The sequence below is a fragment of the Chanos chanos genome, chromosome 5 (assembly GCF_902362185.1).
Source record: "Chanos chanos chromosome 5, fChaCha1.1, whole genome shotgun sequence".
NCBI lineage: Eukaryota > Metazoa > Chordata > Actinopteri > Gonorynchiformes > Chanidae > Chanos > Chanos chanos.
In genome coordinates this window covers 37,338,315-37,361,453 of record NC_044499.1, presented here as the reverse complement: position 1 = coordinate 37,361,453, position 23,139 = coordinate 37,338,315, and the positions used below count along the sequence as shown (strand labels likewise).

General features: G+C 40.5%; 4 protein-coding genes across 4 annotated transcripts in view; 3 read left to right on the top strand and 1 right to left on the bottom strand.

Annotated features, from left to right (window-relative positions):
• The first annotated feature begins 58 nt into the window (after window positions 1-58).
• LOC115813367 (palmitoyltransferase ZDHHC3) lies at window positions 59-3,188 on the top strand. The gene is made up of 9 exons (XM_030776012.1): window positions 59-183; window positions 806-894; window positions 1,084-1,157; window positions 1,496-1,608; window positions 1,962-2,023; window positions 2,293-2,419; window positions 2,567-2,639; window positions 2,745-2,889; window positions 3,062-3,188. Exons 1-9 carry the CDS (start codon window positions 59-61, stop codon window positions 3,151-3,153), a joined length of 900 nt encoding a protein of 299 aa, XP_030631872.1. The 3' UTR covers window positions 3,154-3,188.
• Window positions 3,189-4,678: 1,490 nt separating this feature from the next.
• pip4p1b (phosphatidylinositol-4,5-bisphosphate 4-phosphatase 1b) lies at window positions 4,679-7,352 on the top strand. The gene is made up of 7 exons (XM_030776019.1): window positions 4,679-4,781; window positions 5,307-5,500; window positions 5,676-5,782; window positions 6,583-6,688; window positions 6,806-6,858; window positions 6,948-7,038; window positions 7,194-7,352. Exons 1-7 carry the CDS (start codon window positions 4,679-4,681, stop codon window positions 7,335-7,337), a joined length of 798 nt encoding a protein of 265 aa, XP_030631879.1. The 3' UTR covers window positions 7,338-7,352.
• Window positions 7,353-10,110: 2,758 nt separating this feature from the next.
• Window positions 10,111-18,234, top strand: LOC115813356 (serine/threonine-protein kinase 26-like). The gene is made up of 11 exons (XM_030775998.1): window positions 10,111-10,187; window positions 14,067-14,297; window positions 14,883-14,939; window positions 15,048-15,156; window positions 15,310-15,467; window positions 15,992-16,177; window positions 16,496-16,641; window positions 16,795-16,894; window positions 17,116-17,178; window positions 17,527-17,663; window positions 17,915-18,234. Exons 1-11 carry the CDS (start codon window positions 10,131-10,133, stop codon window positions 17,937-17,939), a joined length of 1,269 nt encoding a protein of 422 aa, XP_030631858.1. The 5' UTR covers window positions 10,111-10,130; the 3' UTR covers window positions 17,940-18,234.
• A 3,069-nt stretch (window positions 18,235-21,303) lies between these two features.
• The window catches only part of LOC115813347 (FERM domain-containing protein 7), a 6,510-nt gene continuing 4,674 nt past the window's right edge, over window positions 21,304-23,139 (bottom strand). The window contains exons 10-12 of the mRNA XM_030775988.1: window positions 22,647-22,715; window positions 22,456-22,531; window positions 21,304-22,365 (exon numbers count right to left, since the gene is read on the bottom strand). Of these exons, the coding sequence (XP_030631848.1) occupies window positions 21,304-22,365; window positions 22,456-22,531; window positions 22,647-22,715 (1,207 nt within the window). The remainder of the gene's footprint in view (window positions 22,366-22,455; window positions 22,532-22,646; window positions 22,716-23,139) is intronic.

Here is a 23,139-nt window from a genome sequence, read left to right as displayed (position 1 = left end):
GTGAACGTCATCGACCCTCTCTGATGTGACGTCACCCGGAAGAAAGGGGGATCCAAAGATGGCTTCACTCCGCTGTCGGCGAGACCCGTGTGGTTGTATCTGCCTAATTCTCACTTATTTCAGCGTGTTCTACGCTGACTACGTGGTTATCCAATATGTTCTAATACCTGCATACTCCGGAAGGTGAGTGCAAAGTAAGGACGTTTTGATATCAGGGAACATCATATGTCGAGGAGCGCATTGGTTACTGTGTCCGTAACTGAGGCTGGTGTACTGTTACAGTATCGCTTCAGTGTTGCACCTCATTAAAAATCAGACAATGACCGCAGAGCAGCATCAGCTCACACGCACGGCTTCACTACACACAGAGCAAAAAATGCAAAGGCAAAATAAAATACGAGTCCGAAGCTGCGGCTCTCTGTGTCTCTATAAACAACCCGTATTTTCAATCGGATAAAGTAGGCTGACTTTCAAGCAAGCGATTACCTCGGCTTTCACTTCCCCACTGTTTTCATTTTCAGTGCTGCGCGAGCGCCGTAGCCTAAATCCTCTTTTACTGTCATCGTTAAGCATCCGTTTGTGTGTGTTTGCAGCGCACCGCAACTGTCTTTTTTTTTTTAATCATGTCTAACTGTTTGAATGTGAACGCTGGAATCCCGTCTTCTCTTCTTTTTCGACGTGATCTTTCATAGATGCGTTCTCAGTTAGCATCTTGTGCATTATGAAAAATAAACTTAAGGATTTCGATTTAAAGAATCTCTGTCTCTCTCTCTCCCTCTCCCTCCCTTTCCAAACTCCCCGTCAGTTTCTGGTGTACGCTGCATGGGTCTGTATTCAACATCATCCTGTTGCTGCTCCTGGCTTGTCACTCAAAGGCAGTCTTCTCTGACCCAGGTGAGTGGGAGCAAAGCTCAGTCACCGTGTATGTGTATCCTTCCCCTTTTTCCTGAAAAGCAGCTTGCAAGGTGTTTGAATCCAGAAGTGTTAAGTTACACATCATAAATACCACTGGTTTTGTAACACGTTGTACAGCGAATGTACATTAGTGCCTGTTTTGTTCCAAAACACGTGTGTATGATGCAGGTATGGTTCCCCTGCCGGAGACAGCCATCGATTTCTCAGATTTGAGGTCCCAGTCCAACCGCATGAATGACAGGGTGAGCTTATTGTTCACTTGTGTTTGATGTTTCTGTGATCAATTATAATAAGTTAATGTTAATAATATAAATAAAAGTCTGTAGTATCTACGTTTCTCCTTAATTTCACAGGGTGGTATTTACAATACGTTTTGCATCATGTAAGAATGTATCTAAACTTTCTTTGAATAGGATTATCCCTTAAGTGTGTTTGTGTGCTGTATTTGTGTTTTGTACAGGACTGTATTGATGTGGTAGTTGGGTATTACATGCATTTGTATTTAAGCCTTGTTTGTCATCCCAATTGATTTTAAACCATGTGTTGTGCTGAGTTGTACGGTGTGTTCGTGTGTTTTTAGGGCTGTGAAGGTTGGACTGTCTGCAGTCGCTGCGAGACTTATCGACCCCCTCGTGCTCACCACTGCAGAGTGTGTCAGCGTTGTATCAGACGCATGGATCACCACTGCCCCTGGTCTGACTCACTTCTCTCTTCACTCTGCCTTATGGACTCCCTCTCTCCCTGCTCCTTTCATCTCTATCTGTTGCATAGTTTCTACCTTTCTTCATCTCTCTCTCTTGTTCCCAGTACTCTTTCTACTTATCTGCTTTGGTGATCTAAATCCTTTTCCTTCTTACTTTTCTACTTGCCTGTAACACTGTATCTCCTTCATCCTGTTTTTATCTCCCTTCTCCTTCTCTTATCTTATTTTTGCTACTGCTCCTTTTCTACTAAACCACCCACTTCTAGCTGGCATTTTGCCTGTTCGTGGTTTTGTTCATGTGGTGATGGTGTGTGTGTGTGTGTGTGTTACTTTGTTCTTTTAGGATCAATAACTGTGTCGGTGAGCTCAATCAGAAATATTTCATCCAGTTTCTCTTCTACACAGGTGAATTTGAACAAGATGCTAGACAAATTTATACTGTTTTCCCTTTCTTTTTTATAAGAAGTAACTTACATGCCAACTATACATCTTGTCTCTCACTCTTCTTTTCCTCTAATTTTGGGTATTTATTCAATGCACACTGTCATTTATATTGTGCTAATCTGTATTAGTATGATAGTATAATATGCTTGTTAAGAGAGAAAAAAAAGCATGATGAGGATGACATTTCATTAAATCAATCTTTCTCTCTCTCTCCCTCTGCCTCTCTCTAGGCATGGCCAGTCTGTACTCCATGGCTCTGGTGGTGTCAGCCTGGGTGTGGAGGATACGGAGTGAGAGAGAGGGGGGTGGAGGAGGAGGTGAAGGAGGAGAGGAGGCTCCCAGCAAGCATCTGATAGTGTGAGTGCAAATAAAGCATACATGAGTGTAAGCTTGAGAAAAGAATGAGAGCTGAGCATGTTGCTGTGAATTGTGTGCCAACATTCATCTCCTGTTCCTTTCCCCCTTTCTTTTCTCTCATCTCACTCCTCCCTCTCTTTGGTGTAGGGCTCACTACATCATTCTGTTGGTCGAGTCAGTTCTGTTTGGTGTTTTTGTCATGGTGATATTTTATGACCAGGTAGGTGTGTTACTGTGTACAGATCTATTCTTCTGATAAACCAATATCAAATGTCTTTGTAAAGGAGAGCTGTGTCCCATTGTTCTCTCTTTTCTCCCTGTCCAGCTTGTGTCCATTATAACAGATGAAACACCCATTGAGCAGATGAGAAACAGACTGATGAAGGACAGAACTAACAATAGCCAGCCAACACACACCACACACACCCGCAAACCCAAACTTGCGCTTTTGAGGGAGGTCTTTGGAAGAGGTTTGTGTGAGTTAGTATATTTTGGGTGCGTGTGGGAGGGTTTTTGCATCTTGGATAACTGCGCACACCCGTTTGTGTGTGTGTGTGTGTGTGTGTGTGTGTGTGTGTGTGTGTGAGAGAGAGAGAGAGAGGGAGAGAGAGAGTATAATCCCCGTCTGACTCTGTGTTTCAGGCTCTGTGATATGCTGGCTCTTCCCTCTTCACTCTGCCCCTCCCTCCGTCGGAGGCATCAGTTACTCTGCTCTCCCTGATTACGATGTGTAATAACAGTTAACATTACATCATCGCCAAGGTTACATTTCATCAGGGTTACATCACGTTGAATTAATGTTACTGAAATGTTAATGAGTTGTGAAGGCATTTCCTTGTGTAATGTCTAATGACAAATTCCTGACTACATTTTCAGTAATTTCACCCCCCAGCACTTTGTTATTGTAGACTTTCAAACAAGTGTTCATGCTATGAGAGATACTGTAACTATTACAGTGGAATAACAAGTACCTGATTTCATCATAGATCAACTGGTCAGGAATTTTTCATGCCCCTTCTGACAATATTTGGAAAGTTCAGACAGACAAGAATGCTCTGTTAAGCTGTGATAATGTGAAGCTTTTTTAACAGTAAGATAAATGCAGCTTAAAACTAAGAAACTTATATACATTTATACCCATTTGGGTGGCAGTGCTGACACGATCTTGTTTTTGTTTGAATGAGGGCATATGCCTCAACGAAGGATTTTATTTTATTTTTTTATGTATTTATCGTACATGTATCATTCCACAAATAGTCTCAGTTCATGTGGATTTTTGTTGGTGTACATAATACTTTGTTGTTCTGTTTATCTTGACTGTACATAAATATGTATTTTATAACATATTCATTTTTTTGAGTGTTTTTGAGAAGTGTTGCAGCTTCGTCGGGTTACTGGCCTCATTTCATTTAACTGACTCATTCTTTTTTGTAATGATGTTACTGTTTGCTGTTTGTTGACAGCTGGAAGGATTTGCCTATAACGGAGAATAATCATGTTTAATGATGATGATGATGATGTTTACATTGATATTTATTGTATTTTATGTGTGAAACTGTGTGTCAAAATGCTGCTCAGAATCATTTGAAGTAAAGAACTACATCTTTTCATGGTTGTCACGCACCTTATTTTCTGAGGTTTGAAAACTTCGTCATTGCCATATCTGTTAAAATGACTTGTACAGTACATGTACCATCATTGGACAAGGCTGAATGAAATATATATCTATACCTATATCCATCTATATGGATTTCTCCCTCTCTCCCTGTCTCTCTCTCTCATAACCATAACACTATCTTATATTTATATATATATATACACACACACACACACACCTTTAAAACCAGACAAAGACCAGACAAACTTATGCATAAAATAATTTAATTTGACTTTGTTATAGACATGCAAAGCCCTTTGAGACTATTCATTATTCATGGTGATACTGGGCTCTACATAAATTCATATTATATGGTAGTGTTATGGTTATGAGTCGTTGCTTCTTCACTAATGCCACAAATTTGCAATCTTACATGCAGTACAGTGGCGCCGAAATCAAAGATATTGCTCATTGGCCAACAGAGCAGTCACATGACAATGTTGATATTTTGATCGTCCACTTCCTGGTGTCAAGAGTCATGTGATTTTGTGATGCTTCCTGGACAGTTTTTGCTACTCGCATCGTCACGTTTCTAGGTCTCTCATCGTTAGCAACCGCGGTCTCATCGTTAATCTGTCGCTACCTACGACCGTGTCAACGGTATGGCGGACGGTGAGAGGTCCCCGTTGCTGTCTGATAATCGCGATGGAATAACTGGGATGTCACCTGGAGAGGCGCCCTACGCCTTTCCGAATAAACCCCAGAGTGAGTGCAACACCTGCCCCAGTTTCAGTTCATAGATATTCAGCGCAGTTTTCGTATTATGTGGTTAAGTTCTGATAAACTAATAGTTTGTTATTAGGTTACAGCTAATGTCTGCGGAATAAGCCCTGGTAGGCTGGGGAGAAAATTAGCTAGCAGGATTTCAAATTTGTTTCTGCCATCTACGTAAGCAAACAGAACTCCCGCAAGCTGTTTTCCCCAAAGAAATCTGGTTCGTCAAATTTCGTTACTGTTTGCTTTTACACTGATTAGTCATTCTATTTCCTGAGTGCGTAACCAACTGTAGTTGCAGGCTACATGTTTATTCCTCGGTTGTTTTCACTTAGAAAGGGCTTTCTTACATACATTTTCAGAAACGGCCACACCGTAGACCGAAGTCGTGTGTCCGGTTCTCACTCCTCCTACTTTTGTTATCAGACTTTTATCAGACTGTGCCCGACGTGAAAATCAGTCTCTCTCTCTCTCACTCTCTGTCTCTCTCTCGCTCCCACTCATACTTTCTTTCAGGTTTCCCGCAGTTTCCCAGCCCTCCTCAGTCCTCTGCTCTCCTAGATGAAGCTCCCCCACCTTATTCCCCACTGGGCTCTCCTGAGAGCGGCAATGCTCCCGTCATCAGCTGCAGAGTGTGCCAGTCTCTCATTAGTGTAGAGGGCAAGATGCACCAACATGTTGTCAAATGTGGTGTCTGCAATGAGGCAACAGTGAGTGCAGTCATATATAAATGCACAATCTACAGCTAGTTGCTATTAGTAATAAAACAAACATACCCTGAGATTTGGTCAAGTGATCTTGTTTCACTGTCAGTTTGTCAGGCTTTCAGAGCTGTATCGTCATAGGCAGATCTCTCTGATTCACTCTGTCTCTCACTCTCTCCAGCCCATAAAGAATGCTCCCGCAGGTAAAAAGTATGTGCGCTGTCCATGTAACTGTTTGCTGATCTGCAAAGTCACCTCACAAAGGATTGCCTGTCCTCGACCTTATTGGTAAGAGAGAGTTTTTTGGGGGTTTTTTTGGGTATATTATTGCTCATTCTGCAAGATTCTGTTATATTTAGTCATAGTTTAATTCTTAAACACTGAAAATAGGGCTTTTGCCTTTTAGTTCAAGCTGCTGAATATGTTGACATCAATAAAACACTCACACTGACCTGTCCTGGAGGGCAACTCCACACAAAAACAGTTTGAACCCTAGTGTCGTCACAAGACATTTATGAATATGGGTTAAAAGAGCAGAATGAGTTAATGTGTTTTTTGAGAAAATGATGTCAGAGGAAAGGAAGGATGGCCCACTAAAAGTGAATGTAAAGTTTATGTGCTTTTTAATCCATAAACATTTGAATGATTATATTACTGTTTTTCTAACCCAACTTTGGTAACATTTTTTCCAGCCAGATACTACTTTATACTCATGCCCCAGTATCTAATATTGTAGTTCAAAACAGAGGTTACAGTAGGGCTTCTAGGGTTATCTGCACTCTCGTTCCAAGAGCCTTTACTTATGAGGACATGTTATGCAAACAGATTCAACACACTCTGGTCACAACAGAAATATGAAAAAGGTCTAGATCTAGATCATTTTACAAGTACAAAACTGACTACATTTTCAGTCATTTCTCCCCCCAGTGTTTGGTGCACTAATCAGTTTTACACAGTGTAAACAGCCTTGTAGGTGAATGAATCCTGGCTAGTGATTAAATGTGGGAGGTTTCAGTCTAAACTTCAGACCAAACTTCCCAAGTACATGAATAACATGTGTACACTGTGTGTTTGTGTGTGCATTTCAGCAAGCGGATTATTAATTTGGGGCCAGTCCATGCAGGTGTGGGCAGTCCAGACCCCCGGCCCGTCGGAGCCAGAGTGTCCTGTGGACACTGTGGTAACACCTTCTTGGTAGGAGGTTTATTTTTTTATTTCATCATTTATAACCAGCATTCATCATCACTTTCATCTCCTCTGTTGTTGTTGCCATATAATAATATGGTAATAAACCGTTTGTTTATATCACAGTGGACAGAGTTTACAGACCGGACATTGGCTCGCTGTCCCCACTGCAGAAAAGTGTGAGTTTACATAGCGACATCTGTCTGTGCATCTGTCAGTCTCTCTCTTCAGACATAAACTCAAATCATTTTCGAAAATTTCTTTACAGCTCATCCATTGGTCAAAGGTACCCCAGGAGACGGAGCCTGCTTTGTTTCTTGTTGTGTTTGATCTTCACCATAGCAACTGCCGGCCTCATAGTAAGTGGACATTTAAGATTGGACACTTAATAATTCAGTTGCTTTAATCTGGAGAAAATATTTCCTGAAAAATTAAATATTCATTAAAAGTACTTGAGTGTGTCTTCATCACTTCTTTCTCCCCCATTTCTCTCTCTCTCTCGCTGTGTGTGTAGGCTGGTACATATTCGAAGGCTCTGAAATATAGAGGAATCTATGCATCCTGGGTCTTTTTCATTCTGCTGGTGCTGATTAGCCTTTATAGAGCTCTGCACTGGGCCTGTATGAGGATCAGTGAACCACTGCAGGTTCACCCATAGAGCAGTGGAGGAGGAAGATGGATGAATGCCATGAAAGGGGTGAGATGGAATATTGGAGAGAGGGGAAAACTATGAGAACTTTGGGGGGAAAAAAATCAAAGTAGAGGCATTCAAAACATTACCCTGGTACATATGACATGCATCTTTCTTTTTCTCCTTTTCACATTCACATCTTTTCACCTCACATTTCCTCATTACACTTATCTACCTAAAGAGGAATAGGTAATGGCAATGCAGAGATTAGCACCACTATTTTTTCTTTCATTCCCTTGCCAACACCACCTACTAACTCAGCTTGTGGGAACCTATCTGCACCCAGTTAAAAAGAAAATACCACAGTTAAAAATGACAAACAGTGGAACCCTCCTCAGTTAGAGTTGTTTATGGGTCATTTGAGAATTAATGGAGTTTAACTGAACTGTACAGTCTGAAAGAGCCTGTGTTCATCAGCTGGCTTACCAGGGAGCTCCTGTTGACACAAAATTAGTAGTAATGGTGCAATGAAGAGAGAAGAAGACTGGGTATTTTCATAGGTCTAGAGAGACTTAAAAAGACTGAGATACTGGTTTCATGGATGAGCAAAAGAAGGAGAGGGAAAATAACAGTACCCCATACAATAATATCTCAGTCTTTGGAAGTGCACATCTCTCTCTCTCTCTCTCTCTGTAGATATATATATATATATATATATATATATATATATACACCTCTTTCAATATTGAAGAGCTTTCTATCTTTGCCTTCATCTTTACTTGACCACCATGACTTGTTTATGATATCTATATGGATAATCAACAGATGGGAGGTTATTTATTGAGAACAAGGCATCATACCAGTGGTAGCAGACAAACAAATCTAAGTGACTAATTGCCAGTTTGTTTACGGTAATGTTTACTTAACCTGTTGAAGAATGAATCAAATAAACATGATATACTGTAGCTGTTAATCTGTAATGAGCATCTGCAATGAGGATGGTAGAGTCAACTGTGCTTAATTCCAACATTCTCTGACAAGAAATTTTGCTAATAACATGCTATTATAATTTATTACTAATCTATGACACTATCTCCTAGCTTTTCTTTCCACTTTAATGCTAGCCTTTACTGCAGACTGGTCTTGTTGATTAGAATCAAGCTTGGAGGGCCCAGCGCTGTATTAAGATGTATTATGGTGTATGATTGTAATTTCAGCTTTGTGAAATCCCTGTGTTTTACAAAAGTAGCTAATGATCTGTAATGGCTTTTTTTCTTCATGTACTGATACTGCACAATCTACATTATAACCAGCTTTGATATTGTACTGATGTTTCACTGGAAATGTATAGGGCTGTGTGATCAAAGAGTTCATATAACCAATCTCATTAATTGATATTTAATGATGTTTTGATAAAATTGGAGATATTTGATTTTTACTGCTCTGTCCTCGCTGAACAAAAGTCATACACATTCATACGCACTCACACATATGCAAATACACAGAGGGATCGCAGACTAACATGTATTCTGACACACAGAATAATTTTATTCATATAGAAGGATCAAACAGGTCTCTGTTTTTGCAAATGTGATTTTGTTTACATTTTTATTGTACATATGTTGATTGTGATGGCTACCCTACTAGTTCTTATTGCTCATTTTAATTATGTCATATGCTGCACTACATTATGGCGTACAGTTATTGTACCCTCTGCTGTCATTCATGATTTATTACTTTGATCATTTTTGTACATTCTTCTGTGACTAAAATATTTTAAGAAACCTTATGTGTGTCCGTGTGTTTGCTCCACGTTATTTTTGAACGGTACAGCTACCGCGTGTATCTCGCGATATCGCCATCTGTACGGTAGGGGGCAACATTTGCTAACCGAAATGGCCTTGCCATTTCTTGTCTTAATTTCGTAGATACGTGTCAAACCTTTAATAGGTTTAAAACTGAACCAGCCTTTCAGAATACCACTGAATGCCAATTATACCAATACCAATTAACCTAAACATATGCATCAGAGTGTTTTATTGTAGATGTTTTATCCACTTTATTCAATAGTTTAATGCACCGTGTTACTGATGAATGGTGAGTGTACATATTGTACACGTAAAAGTTTCGTGTCACAAATAGTTTACCTTTATCATAGTGACTGGGTAACTAAAGCATCCTGCTTTATCACAACATCAGTGTCATTTATAATCGTGTTCATTTCAAAACTTTTTTTTTGTGAAGTCCCATGAGTTACATGTCTCAGAGCAGAAACGGAAGTCTGACTTCAAGTTAAGACTTTTTGGAATAGACATTTTCAATACGAGTATTCTTTATAAGCTATTTTAAGTGTGCGCGCGTGCACTCAAGGAGTTGAATGGCTCACGACTCCACCCAACCTGTCAGCGCAGCCATTCGCTAAACATGGCGTTCACGTCTTGTTCCTGGAGTGTGGTTTGGACGGTAGAGTCTGGAAAACTGCAACTAGAGCTGCACCCCTACAGCCAATGCAAAACAAAGGGCGGATAAATAGGCGTTCATGATCGACTATTAATCACGTCGTTAAAGACTACGAAGGAGAAGTTCGGTTGCCTGAGCAGAATCAGAACCTTGTTTTATCATTTCTTGAGTATGCTACTTGATCGAAGTTTCCAGTTCAGAAAGGAACTGTAGCGTTCGGTAAAGAAACTGTTGTGGACTTTAAGAAGTCTCTATTATTTATGGACAACTTTTTCCATTGATTTCTCAGTAGAGGACATCTGCCGTCGCTTCGTGTTTGGAAAAAGTAGAGTGTGACTAAGTTCGTTTTTCTAAAAACTTATGTCGACAACGAAGATGGCTCTGTACCCAGCTCCAGGACGGGTCCCTGGCATGCAGGTAAAGAGGACTTCCAATGGCTCCTCTCCTCAGCATATGACAGCTTTAAGCAACCGAGTTTGAGTAGTCGGGTGCTGTGGAGCTATTCTGTTTAAAAACTGTTTGTGAAGTATTATCGTAAACTTGACACTGTTGTATTACAGGCTACACTGAGCACTAATTTCACAAGTAGCCTAGTTGTGTGAAGTAGTTTACACCTGTGAAGGTATGCTAAGGTGAAATGAGTAGCCTAAACCCTAAACTTGCTATTGCATGTCTAGTGACTGTTGATGAAAAAAAAAAAAGAGCCACTTAATGTTAACAAAATACCTCAAAAGAAACGAGTTCCAAATGTTCAATTTGTAATATGTTGAACGTTCTTACAAATAGAGGAGACTCAAACACCATATAATTTTCGATTTATACACTGTATCAAGTCAGTTGTCGCGAAAACTGTTTTGCGGATTATTTTTGTTTATTTTGGGATTGTAAAAGCGAGATTTGGTCGAAAAGTCGTTGGTTTCTCATCAAAAGTGGTGGTTCACCACCTAACACTTCGTGTGTTCAGTGCGCTGGTGAGACGGTAATATTCCATATTGAATGCTGGAACAGCTGTCAGGGGATTCGTCTCATTTTATAATATTTTTGACATATTGTCTTGTCATATAAAACAGATACTTCTGTGTGTTTGTTTTGAATTTCGTTCCCCCGTACCTGTGCCGGTGTATTTCATTCATGAAATGAAAACACATTTGTCACTGCTTTTTTTCACATTAGACGCCCGGTAACGAGCGTCTGAACCCAGCGAAAAGATGGTCTTAATTCTTGCGTCAATCACCTAACAAATCCACCCAGGTGCCTGTCAGAACAGGGTTGCTGTGTCAAAAGCCTTAGTTCCACTGCAACTAGACTTCTGACCATTAGTGTCATTAAGAGGAACTCTTAATCATTAATGGCCATTTAAGTTTAGGGCTGTTCCTCTCTCACCCTCAAATCCTGTCTTGCTAATCTTATTTTTACAGGGCAGAAAGTATTTAGGTAATTCTTAGATAGAAATGAGCAAATCTTAATCAAAGTCTCAGGGCGATAACAACTAGAAACCATGTAACTGAAGGTTAAAGAATCCTGTTTTCCGGGTTTTTCTCTGAGATATGTCTATGATAGGAAATCCAACAAGGACTTTGCTCTCAGCTAAGCTTGTAATGTTCTTTTTCCCTTAAACTGAGTCATCTCATCATCTCTGTGGGTCCATAGTCCTCCCATATCTAACTTGACCACACCAGTCAACACAATAGAGGAAGTAATAGATACTTATTTCATTTTCTGGCTGATCCATCCCGTAAACGTCGTCACATATTTTGCCAGCCAGATCTGTACTCAGGTCGGGTAACCAAAGGTCCTCTTAATGCAGATGCTCTCTCAGGCATATAAAGATAACTTGTCCATAGGTGTTAAACCTGCTGTGCATCAGTGTGTGTGTGGGCAGCATTAGTAACATTTGTAGTGGGAGACAGTAAATCTGTGACTGCTATATAGTGGTTAGTTTCTTGGCCTGATGCCCAAAGTAAAGTCAGACATACTCCCAAAGCTATTTACCCATATTTATTCCAGAAGTAAATGTGTTTTGTTGAATGCTTCTTTCCTGAGTATTTGAGTGAGTATGGTGTTTGTTCTGAAAACAAAAATGTATTAATCACTAATTTAAAAGGTTTGCACTGAACAACAACAGTAATATAACTTCCCTGAGTGAACGGAAGAGATTAAGGAATATTAGATTTATTTCAGCGTTCTTGAGTGGCAGCTATTTCTATAATACTTCCATTTCCAAGACATACTCAGTTCTCTCTCAGTTTCAGGGCTGAGATTTACTGACACCTGCCCTTGTGAAGGGAGGATCTGATTGGATTATGGAGTGGTGTGACATCACAGTTAGTGTTTGTTTTGCATAAGGGGTTAGTTCCTGGTTCGCTGGAGGTGTATAAAAGGCATGGGCTATATATAGACTGCTTCTCAGAGCTTCAAGGTGCACTGCTCAATCAGTCCTCTTCTTCTGTGCGTGTATGTGAATGACTAGAGACCATAAACACATTGTCGTGACAGGGGAGGAGTGTTAAAGACATGAGGGAATGATTTTGTGAATAACAACAATGCTGGCATGATGTCCACTGCTCTGTTTCACTCAGTTCAGATAAAGCCAGTAAACCCAAAGCAAGGAAGAAAAAAAAAAAAGTCAAACCCATGGCATTTTACGAATGTCCCGCGGGTATTGGGTGGTGTGTCGTCGAAAGTGTCCGCGGATGGAACTACCCTGATACTGACAGAATAAATAGAAAGATGAGTCACATCCGATAATGTTTTTCATGGCTTTTAATCATCTCAAACATGATTACTCATTCTAGCACTCATTTAATGATTATTAATCCATGTCAAACTCGGTGTTATTCAGGAACACTCACTGTTGCTCTGCCAGCTGGAAAAAGCTAGACGAAACTCCTGCCATGCTAAGCTTTGTTGTGGTTGTTAGACTATGTTTAATATCCCATAGCACCCACAGAAAGCTCTCTTTTAACAGGCAGAAAGCTAAGTTTTCAAATGAGAGAGGGAGAGAAAGTGAGAGTGTGTCTGAGAGTTATGAGTGGGGTGTGACACACTCACACACACACACACACACACACACACACACACACACACACACCCCAAAAGTATGACTCTGTTTTTTGTACTTCCTGTTTTTGGTGCCTTTCGCCTGACTTGTTGGTACATTTTGGCATGACGACAGTAGAGGAGTGCACTGCAGTGTGTGCCAAGTCAAGAATCAGGACTCACTGTAGCTCTTTTCCACTGTAATCTCCCTCACGCTCAAAAAGTCAAAGCTAGAGCATCAGTCTTTGCACACTCCTCCAAAGCTGCTTTCCTTGTTAAAGCAACTTGTAACAGTAACAAATATACCACTGTCACTGTCATTAACTATACAGAGATCTGTTAAAAGTATAATGTAAGGTCTTGCCCTTCCTAAAAACCTGTTAGTGCTTGGGGTGGGAACCTGTAACGTGATTTTTTTTTCCCCTTTTTGTCTTCCCAAAAACACATACCAAGAAATTATATTAGACTTGCTTTTAAGTAATATGAAATATTCCTTGAAATATGTTTAATGTACCGGATGATAGTAATCTGATAGCGCTGGAACTAAAGTACTGATTGAGAGATGACCTTTACCTTAGCTCGTTTCGGCCTGTGTAGTGATTGCATCAATTTCAGTAAGTGGTCATTAAGATCCTCATAAACCACATGTAATTGATTAACAGTTAATACAAGCGTGCAATACACATTTTAATCTGTTTTGATCACTTTTTGATTGTTGTGTGTTGGAGGAGGGGCTAGAGACCGGCACTGTGTCAGGAAATAGAACATTTTATGTGCTGTACTTTGTTCAGGTTGCTTGTGTGTCATCAGTGGGCATTACAGTGTTCAGTCAAGTGGGGTTTTACTGCCATCCACTCACTGACGTCTGTAACGACTGGTACTGCAACCAGCAGAGCGTATACTGCTTTAACCTTATATTAACCTTATATTATACGTATATTGCTTTAATCTTTGCATACATCTCTAAAAACATCACTTTCAGATCTGGTCTTCACAAAGTTTAGTTTTCTTTGCCTCTCTGCTTTGGTTCCCATGCCTTGTATTAAAGGATGTTTGTCACATATTCACTCCGTGTGTTCGTATGTATGGAGTTATTTGGATGTGCATGCTTGCCCTTGTCATTTTGTCAGGATTTAGTGAATCTCCCATGTATGTTCATGCGTTTGGAGGCATGCATGTGTTTTTGTTGTTGCTGTGTGACTCTACTAATCACGCTGCCGTTTTTAATTTCGTGCCCTGCCCTATTTATGTGTTTAGAACAGCCGTATCGATCCTGAGGAACTTTTCACTAAGCTGGAGCGGATTGGGAGGGGCTCATTTGGGGAGGTCTTCAAAGGCATTGATAATCACACCCAGGGTGTTGTGGCCATCAAAATCATTGACTTGGAAGAGGCAGAAGATGAGATTGAAGACATTCAGCAGGAAATAACTGTCCTGAGCCAATGTGACAGTCCATATGTAACCAAATATTTTGGCTCATATCTAAAGGTAACACAGAGATTCTGTTTAATTTTCTTCTTATTGATTGGAACTTATTAGATTGTCTCATCAAAATATTGATCAGAATCAAATTTGCAATTTGCAACTGTTTTTAACTTACTGCTGTTGCTGGACTACAGCTGTACCTGCTCTTTGTACTACTATTACCACCTAAAGGACAGATTACCAGTGCTTTGTGTTCACCAACATATTCTTATCTTAAAACAACTTAGAACGGGTTTATGTACTCCACTTGCTGTGAAAACTGAGTTTCAAGATAATAATAATTAGTGTCTTTAAGTGGAAAAAATGAGAATGTATGGGCCCAGAGTCTGGGGTGTGGAAGTATAGGCCCCCACTGTTTCCAGCCACACAGATGCTAATATTAGCATCCTGAAACTCCAATGTCACAACATGTGCACTGCATCAAAGTCCTGTTGATAGAGCTGATGTAAGATAAGAACACAACGCTGAAATACATTTTTTTTAATGGCAAGCCTGGTTCTCATCACAGTACTTTGTGACTTCCATCTTAATTATTGCTCCTAATCTATAAATACAAATTATGTAATTGCATCTCTGTCTCCCTCTCAGGGCTCTAAACTATGGATTATCATGGAATATCTGGGTGGAGGTTCTGCTCTGGACCTGGTGAGATCATTTATTGCTTCTCTTCAGCAGACAAATTGGATGGAGTGGGCCCACTTGTACAAGCCATTACTAAAAATGTCTTTTCTTTCATGTGTTTTGTATGTGTAGTTAAAGGCAGGACCCTTTGATGAGATCCAGATCGCTACTATGCTTAAAGAAATTCTCAAGGGGCTGGACTACTTACACTCAGAGAGGAAGATTCACAGAGATATAAAAGGTAGGCAAGGCATATGCAGCTGTCCCTTTGTGTTAGGGAACTGTTGAATCACACCTTTATATTTCTCTGTGGTTCTTTTTTTTTTTCTGTGAATTTTGGGTGTGTTTGTCATTTTGTGGATTTTCTTTTTTTAATTGCCTCCACACGAGCCAGCCGCGAATGTGCTGTTGTCAGAGCAGGGAGAGGTGAAGCTGGCCGATTTTGGCGTTGCCGGGCAACTGACAGACACACAGATTAAGCGGGAGACATTTGTTGGGACGCCCTTTTGGATGGCACCAGAAGTCATACAACAGTCTGCCTATGACTCAAAGGTGTGAGAGCATTTGTGTGTGTGTGTATTTATGTATGTATGTATGTATTTGTGTGTATGTTTGTAGTTTCCACGTGCAGTTTGTAGAGGGATCTAAAAATAATAGCTGACTGCTATTTCTTAGGCGCACCCAAAATGAGAAGTCAGTTTGCTTCTGTAAGCTGCAATTAACATAGTCCCTCAAGTCTGTTATTAAGGGCTTGTCTGTGAGGGAGTGTGTGTGTGAGTTTGGCATCAGCCTCTTTCATTTGGGCCTTGTCCAGTCTCTAATTTCAAAGTTGGTTGAGTGCATATTTTGAAGCACAAAATTCTCATCCATATGTCTGACATTAAAGAAGCATTGTATCAATAGGCCTGCTGTCCACAATAAGGTTTTAGTAAAGTTTTATTGGTAAGTAGAGGACAGATTTATTGTTTTAATTGCTTTTACACGTGAGGCACACTTTCCATAACGACCATAATGTGTCGCCAACTAAGATAATGATTAACTCACAGTGTGTCTGTTTGTTTATGTATGTTGGTCAGGCGGATATTTGGTCTCTGGGTATAACAGCGATAGAGTTGGCGAAAGGTGAACCCCCCAACTCTGATATGCACCCTATGAGGGTCCTGTTCCTCATCCCCAAAAGCAGTCCCCCCACCCTTTCTGGAAGGTTCAGCAAAAGCTTCAAGGACTTTGTGGACTCTTGCCTCAATAAAGACCCTGCTTTTGTGAGTACACAGGATTAACATGCTCTCTGGCTTCAGCTGTGCCTTGGTGTCAGAGCAACTGTAGGACTTCATTTTCTTCCAAATGGTGTGGTTATGTCATTATACTTGTTTTTGTCCCTGTGAAGTATATATATTTTTTTAAAGTTAATCATGTCAGCTCTCCTGGTTTTCTCTTCTGTACATTGCCCCTATTTCATATATTGTTTTGTAATGACTGCCCCCTTGTGGTCACAAAGTTTTACAGTGAATAGACACTTTGATGATGAATTTTTTTTACGATGTCTACCAACTCTCTCTTTCTTTCTCCTTGTCTTTCAGAGGCCTACAGCTAAGGAGCTGTTGAAGCACAAATTCATCACAAGGAACTCTAAGAAAACGTCCTACCTGACAGAGTTGATTGACAGGTTTAAGAGGTGGAAGGCAGAGGGTCACAGTGATTACGAGTCCAGTTCTGACTCTGACTCGTGAGTGTGCAGTTGCACTGTCACAGCTGACAACATTAATACTGATCCTCTGATGAGGATAGTGTCAATGACTACCATTTGAAAATGTATCTAGTATGTGGCATTAATGTGATTAGTCTGTTAATGTGGTGGATCTGTCTTCTCTTACCACAGTGATTCCAGTAATAAAGAGAACAGCCCCACTCAGCCTAAGTGGAGCTTCACCACAGTGCGCAAGAAGAAACCTGAGGACAGGAAAGTTCTCAACGGGATGGTGAGTGTGTGTGTGTGTGTGTGTGTGGCTTTGTGTTTGTGAAACTATAATCCAGTAAAAAAAAAAAAAAAAGGGCAGGGGGGTGTCTCAATTTTTGGTGTGTGTTTACTGTTTGTGTTTTGTTTATTCACCCTGTGAGTGTCACGTCAATAGTTAATAGAGAAGGACAGTGGTGAAGAGGGATAGAGATCCAGTTCTCTCTTGCTTTCTCCCTCTGACAGGATCAGGAGTTATTAAAGAAATCCGGCTATCTGTCCACAGTCATCTCCCCAGTGTTTGCTGAAGTAAGGTTTTTCAGTAGTGTTCAGCTTCTCCTTGAGCCTTTGCGCTGTATGTACAGTTTTCAGGGAAGTTGCTGTGTTTGGACTAATTCAAATGTGTGCTTTTGTGATGAGCACGCTATTCACCTCCAGTACTAGTGCTTTTCATCTCTATGACACCGGAGACAGGAAAATCTGGCAGCATTCTTTCATGAGAGCAGTCCACAATTTCCTATTAAAAGTGCATATAATTGTCTTGTGATGAATTTGATTAGTTAGATAAGTTAGATATCAGTAGAACTTTCATAATCATATAAAAGTATCTGATATAGCTCTGGGGTAGTTTTTAAAAGATGCACATGACTGTGTCAGTTGAAGGTGCAGCATCGGGACAGTGCGGACACACGGAGCGCCATTGAGGAATTGGAGCGGAATATCTGCCTGGCAGAAGACGCGTGTCCTGGAATCACAGACAAAATGGTCAGCCGGATTGTAGCCAGATTCCAGAGGTATTATTAGGACTCACACATCTTTCCCCTGTCCACTCTGGCTCTGACAAACCTTCTCTGATGGGGTTTTTCCTTTCACTAAAATACAATATAAGAGCATTGAACTGTTATGTGTCACATATCAAACTGAACTGACCTTATGTAGATTATTCATATGTGCTGTGACCAGGAAGTCTTGTCACTAAGCCCTTGTTTATGTTAAAAATTGATTAATTGCGCTGATATCCTGCATTCATTTTACTTTTTCTCAGGTTCCCCACAACTTCGAAAAAATAGGAGGGAAGGTATGGAATCCAGACAGACTGTTGAATACACTTACCTTCTCCAAGAACAGTCATACCAGCCTGCAGAAACACGCATCTGATCTTCTCATCCTGTGTAGCATCCTCCAGCATGAGTTGACCTAAAGCTCAGCTCAGTCCACACCAAGCTCTGACCTCGATATTTATTAGCAATAACATAAGGAAGCAACAATCAGAATCCTCATCTAAAAATGACTTGCTGTACATGGCTAACTGTCAATCAGCTGTAAATAATCATTATGTAGGAATGATCAATGGAGTTGACTTGATTTCTAAGCTGATTTCTGAGATAGATTGCTGTATGTATTCTGAGAGAAAATGAGGTGGTGTGTTCATGTGCAAATGAGCACATGCATCTCTAAAACAAAACTTGATATCATATTCTTATTGTTACTGTTAAATTATAGTTATAGATAAATTATAGGGTTTTTTTCCTGATGACTCATCAGAAATTTGCACAATATCCCATTTATTTTCTCTGTTGAGCAGCAGAAGTCAGTTATGAAAGAAAGGCAGCTTTTAAAGTTTAAGCTTTTCACTAACCCTTACCCTTGATGACCATTGCTGTAAATAATGATATTTCAGTTCTTCCATATCATTTTCTTTGTTTCTTAACCCCTAGTGCCTTTGACCAACGAAAATGTTTCCTTCAGTAACATTTTAGGGACTAGACCTCAGACAAATGCAACTTGTGAGGCAAACACTGCTGTGGGGTGATTTCTCAACATTTTGCCATAAACATACACACACCTCAAATATTCTTGTGGGGTGGCTGTCTTTACTTTTGACAGTAATTGGGCACAGGCGATGGTGATCGGGGGTTTACGTCACAACGAGTTTGTAGCACACATGTCTGTAGTTCAGATAACATTTTAAACAGGTGACATTTTAAATGCATCATTGGATGACATGAAGGGAAGAAATGTCATAGAAGTGTAACCTATACTGGCAAGTTTTCATTGATCCCTCTGCCCTCTATTGTTACCCTGCCTGGTTTTTCCGTTTCTGCCTTGGTGTTATTTTTAGATGGCTGGAATGTAAATTTCTACAGTACATAGAGCTTGACTAGAAACTAGTCATATGTTTGCGAAAATCGATGAAAAGCAAACTTTCTGACTTATTGCTAATGAACAGACGAATCATTAAGTACTAGGCAGTCATGTAGACAGGTTCCTTCCGTTTGTATACATGACTGACGTGTCAGTGAGTAGCTGTTTTCATGTGCCATTCTTTGTGGTACAGACAGACTGTCAGGAAAGGCACAATCACTAATGCACTAAAGAATCTTTCAGAAATATGTTGAGTTTGTTTTTGTGTCAGCAGTGGCCTTTTGTATATTTAACTTTTTTTTTTTTTAAATAATAATAATAATGATAAATGTAGCCAGAATCCTTGAGAACCTTTGGATATTTGCCTTGATTCTTTTTCTAATTGAACAATTAAGTGACATAACAAGGATGTGTTTGTAAAATGTTTGAAATATTAAAGCTGTAGTCTGAACAGAGAGCTGTAAAATTGCCTCTGCATGAAGCAACTAGCTTTTGTAAATCTTTTGAAAGCTGAAGTTGTGATCTGAGTGTAATCAATTTAATAAATATTTATAGTTTTGATGATGTTGTGTATTTTGTGTATGATATTGTGTATCTTATTTGTGAATGTATGATTATTATTTTTTAATGTAAGTCATTGTACATAGATAGCTAAACAGAGAACAAAAAAACCACAGAAAATAGCAGCGCACAATGCAAAAGTCCAGGACGTCAACAACACAGTGCACAAGCATTAACCATTCAGTTTGTTGGGAAAAAAATCTCTCTTCTTAATCCAATAATATTTTGGTGCTTTGTCATATTTAAGCTTATTTTGATGATGAGTAAATAGAGAACTATAGAAGAACTCAGAATGTTCCACTTCTGATGTAATTACGCAGTCCTCTAATGAAGCGGTAGTCATGTATTTAAAATAAAGTGCATTATAAGTTAATAAACTGCATTGGATTAATCCATCTTAAAATTTGTCTGATGGTCCCATTATAAACCATTTTCTTAATTGCTTTGCTGATGCCAGTCTTTGGCTTAGGTTTTCACATATGCGATATAAATTGAAAGGTAGTGACATATGTTACCACTGAGAAAATCATTCGTGCACTTTTTTATTAGTTGTCAAACTGGTCAAAAGCTTGCTTGTCAAACAGGCCTCTGTGGTCCCTCTGGTTAACCACAGAGATGATTGTACAGGTTAAATCAAAATTCAAAATGTCGAGAATCTAACAGCTGTGAGGTCTAATGTCAAACACCAATGCTGACTTGACAACCATAATAAGCAAAGAGTACAACAGCAAATATTCAAGACACAAGTTTTTCATTGACTTTAAATAAATTAATTGGACATATTAAACTCAGACATTTTAAAAACCCAGTTTCATGACTGCCACTGAAAAACTTAAGCTGCAGTACCACTCACAGATTTACCCAGGATTGTACAACCAGTCACGCATCTGACTGTCTCAGAATTAAGTCAGAATTAAGGACAAGACTAGTCTCCAATATGGGGATGTACAGAGGAACATAAAAAAATATGTACCTCTTAAAATAAAAATCCTCTAAGCATTTTCACTGACATGGCAAACAGAATGCCTTACTATCCATATTTCAATACCTGACTAAGCTACATCTTAACAGCCCCAAATTAATGTAAACTACCACTCGAGGTGGATTTGTACAGCTAAGATAGATCTCATATTGCCTCTCAAGCTTCTCTGTTCCCTAAACAACTTCTCTGTTCTCTTAAACTGTGTTTCTAAACTAAAGTCCTGGGCACCCACCAGAATATGTATTTTGGGTAATGCACAGCTTGTGCGTAGGGTTGAGGGTTTGGTGAACACCAGATAAGTTGTATTAGAGCAGTGGGGCGGAGAAAAACTGCATTTTCTTGTGGGTCCCCAGAGGGCCAGAGTCGAGGGCCACTGTCTAAAACAGACTACATCTCTACTGGTGCCAGCCAGGAGAGGATGGACTCCACCTTCCTGACTCTTAGATTTTTTCCTTATCATCGTTAGCTTAGGCCTGCTAATTAGGATTTCTTGTACAAAGTCTATTGTAAAAAGCTTCATGCTTATCAAACATTTGGCAATAGTAAAACATCAGTCAAACATCTAGCCAAGCTTTAGTTAACAATTTGAAATGACCTATTAAATGTCTTCTGTATAAGGCTGGTAACACCTCTGAACATTTTCTACCTTGAATAAATGCCTGATACTGTGACTGAACTGCTGTCACAGATAAGGGGCATAGCCACATTCACATTTCTTGTCTACTGATTGGTTGATTGGCCCATGGCTACAACTTCATCACCTTCACAGTTGTGAGAGCAGCTTTTTCTTCATCACTCTGGTTCTCCAGTTCTTCTTCCTCACCCTCCTCCTCATCCAGCTGCAGGCTTCCAGAGGAGAAGCGCATGCGTGCCAGTGGCCCTGAGTGTACCACTTTGCCCAGTGCAGGGCAGTAGTAAGGGTAGAACGGGTCTGAATCTGAGTCACTGAAACTCCCTGCGCCCAGCACAAAAAGAGAAGTGGGACGTTCTGGGAGAGGAGCGGTGCTGAGTGGGAGGTAGGTGGGTCTAGCAGGAACCTGGTGTCGTGATAAGTGAGGATAGTAACCCAAAGGACGGTATTCTGAGGCATGGGCAGCAGTTGAGGTAGAGTGTGTTGGCCTCTGGAATTCCACATTTGGTTGGCTTGTAGATCTCCGTGGCAACCCTGTCTGAAAAGTTGAGTCATCACTGTAGTGCCCTGCCTCCAAACTGCTCAAGTCCATCCTTCTGCCTAATCTTGGCCCCGATCCTGGATAAGGCCCTGAGCCAGCCAATCGCGGTCCAGAGGGGCGGAGTCTCTGCTGTCTCCGGGGCGACAAACTAGAGGACGGAGAGGATGAGTAGCCGTACGGTTGAGGGCTATACTGCAGAGGTGCAGCGTGCAGGTGCTCGAGCGACGAGGAGCCATGGTCCTGTGCAACGTAGGCATGAGTGGCGAGTGGGAAGGTGGGCAGCACGGGATGGAACTGCAGATGAGGGCTGTTGGGATACAGGAGGACTAGCTGTTGAGTGCTTGGGGAGAGGCGTCTCCTGGCACGGCCTACGTTCCCCGTCCTGGCTTTCTGAGTCGCTCTGCTGCGATGCTCTGCTCCTGAAGTGAAGGCAGAGCGGACCTCGGGGGAGACAGAGTGGCTTAGAGGAACAGGCTTCAGAGACAGAGGTCGTGGTCGCTCTGGGTCATTAGCAAACACAACCTCCACCGCTGATTTGCTTCGTTTCCCACCCAGAGAAGGGTGAGTTCTGCTCATGCCATCTATGCGCTGTTGTGGGTCGCCAGCATGGGGGAAAGGGTGGGACTGCCCATAGAGCTATAGACACATACAGGCAAAGTAATCTCAAATAAAACACATACATACACATTTATGAAAGACAACACACACAAACACAAATTTCATTACCTGTTTTGAGACGTCAGTGAGAAGGTCAGGGGAGGATCTGCAATGCCGAGTGTCATAGTCAGACTTACAATGGGTCCTAGGAGACAGACAGACACACACACATACACATACATTATTGAATAGGCTTTCATTAGACTAACACGTATATCTTATTCCAACACCATCTTTCCCACACTCCTGCTACATCCCACCTCTCATAAGGAAGTTGTCTCTTGTCTCCAGTGCCAACACATTCTAGAAGCTGTTTCTGTGTCCTGCCACTGCAAAAAGCCAAGTGTAGTTAAGAAGAAAAATATGCTCTCAGCTGCAAAAATGTTCTTTAGCTTCAGTTTTCAGAGGACCTCTTAATCACAGATTTTTAACTGAATCTCTGCAGTGCAGTAGTCTGGGATGATTTGCTGAAAATTTCTCTTGTCTGCAGTACAATGCACTTGTCAGAAATTTGTGAATGCTTTACACTAGCTGCTTTTCACAGGTTCACAAATCAGAATCTTAAAATTGTTATTAGTTTTTGATGATGCTATGGATACACCCTCTAAAGCAGGGGGTTCTCACACTTTTTCCCAGCCAAATGCTTTCAACCAAAATTACTCCCTTGAGATTTTAACTAAGTGAATTTAATTTGACATTGACATTTCCACCACAATCACACAAACCCTCTGTAGTACTGCCACAAACCATTAG

Excerpts from the sequence above, each read along its gene's own strand:
- LOC115813367 (XM_030776012.1), top strand. The coding sequence starts at position 59 with ATGGCTTCACTCCGCTGTCGGCGAGACCCGTGTGGTTGTATCTGCCTA. Across the intron at positions 184-805 it reads ATACCTGCATACTCCGGAAG|TTTCTGGTGTACGCTGCATG; the intron begins GTGAGTGCAAAG and ends ACTCCCCGTCAG. Across the intron at positions 2,420-2,566 it reads CCCAGCAAGCATCTGATAGT|GGCTCACTACATCATTCTGT; the intron begins GTGAGTGCAAAT and ends TCTTTGGTGTAG.
- pip4p1b (XM_030776019.1), top strand. The coding sequence starts at position 4,679 with ATGGCGGACGGTGAGAGGTCCCCGTTGCTGTCTGATAATCGCGATGGA. Across the intron at positions 5,501-5,675 it reads GTGTCTGCAATGAGGCAACA|CCCATAAAGAATGCTCCCGC; the intron begins GTGAGTGCAGTC and ends CACTCTCTCCAG. Across the intron at positions 6,689-6,805 it reads ACTGTGGTAACACCTTCTTG|TGGACAGAGTTTACAGACCG; the intron begins GTAGGAGGTTTA and ends TTTATATCACAG.
- LOC115813356 (XM_030775998.1), top strand. The coding sequence starts at position 10,131 with ATGTCGACAACGAAGATGGCTCTGTACCCAGCTCCAGGACGGGTCCCT. Across the intron at positions 14,298-14,882 it reads ATTTTGGCTCATATCTAAAG|GGCTCTAAACTATGGATTAT; the intron begins GTAACACAGAGA and ends TCTCCCTCTCAG. Across the intron at positions 16,895-17,115 it reads GGAAAGTTCTCAACGGGATG|GATCAGGAGTTATTAAAGAA; the intron begins GTGAGTGTGTGT and ends TCCCTCTGACAG.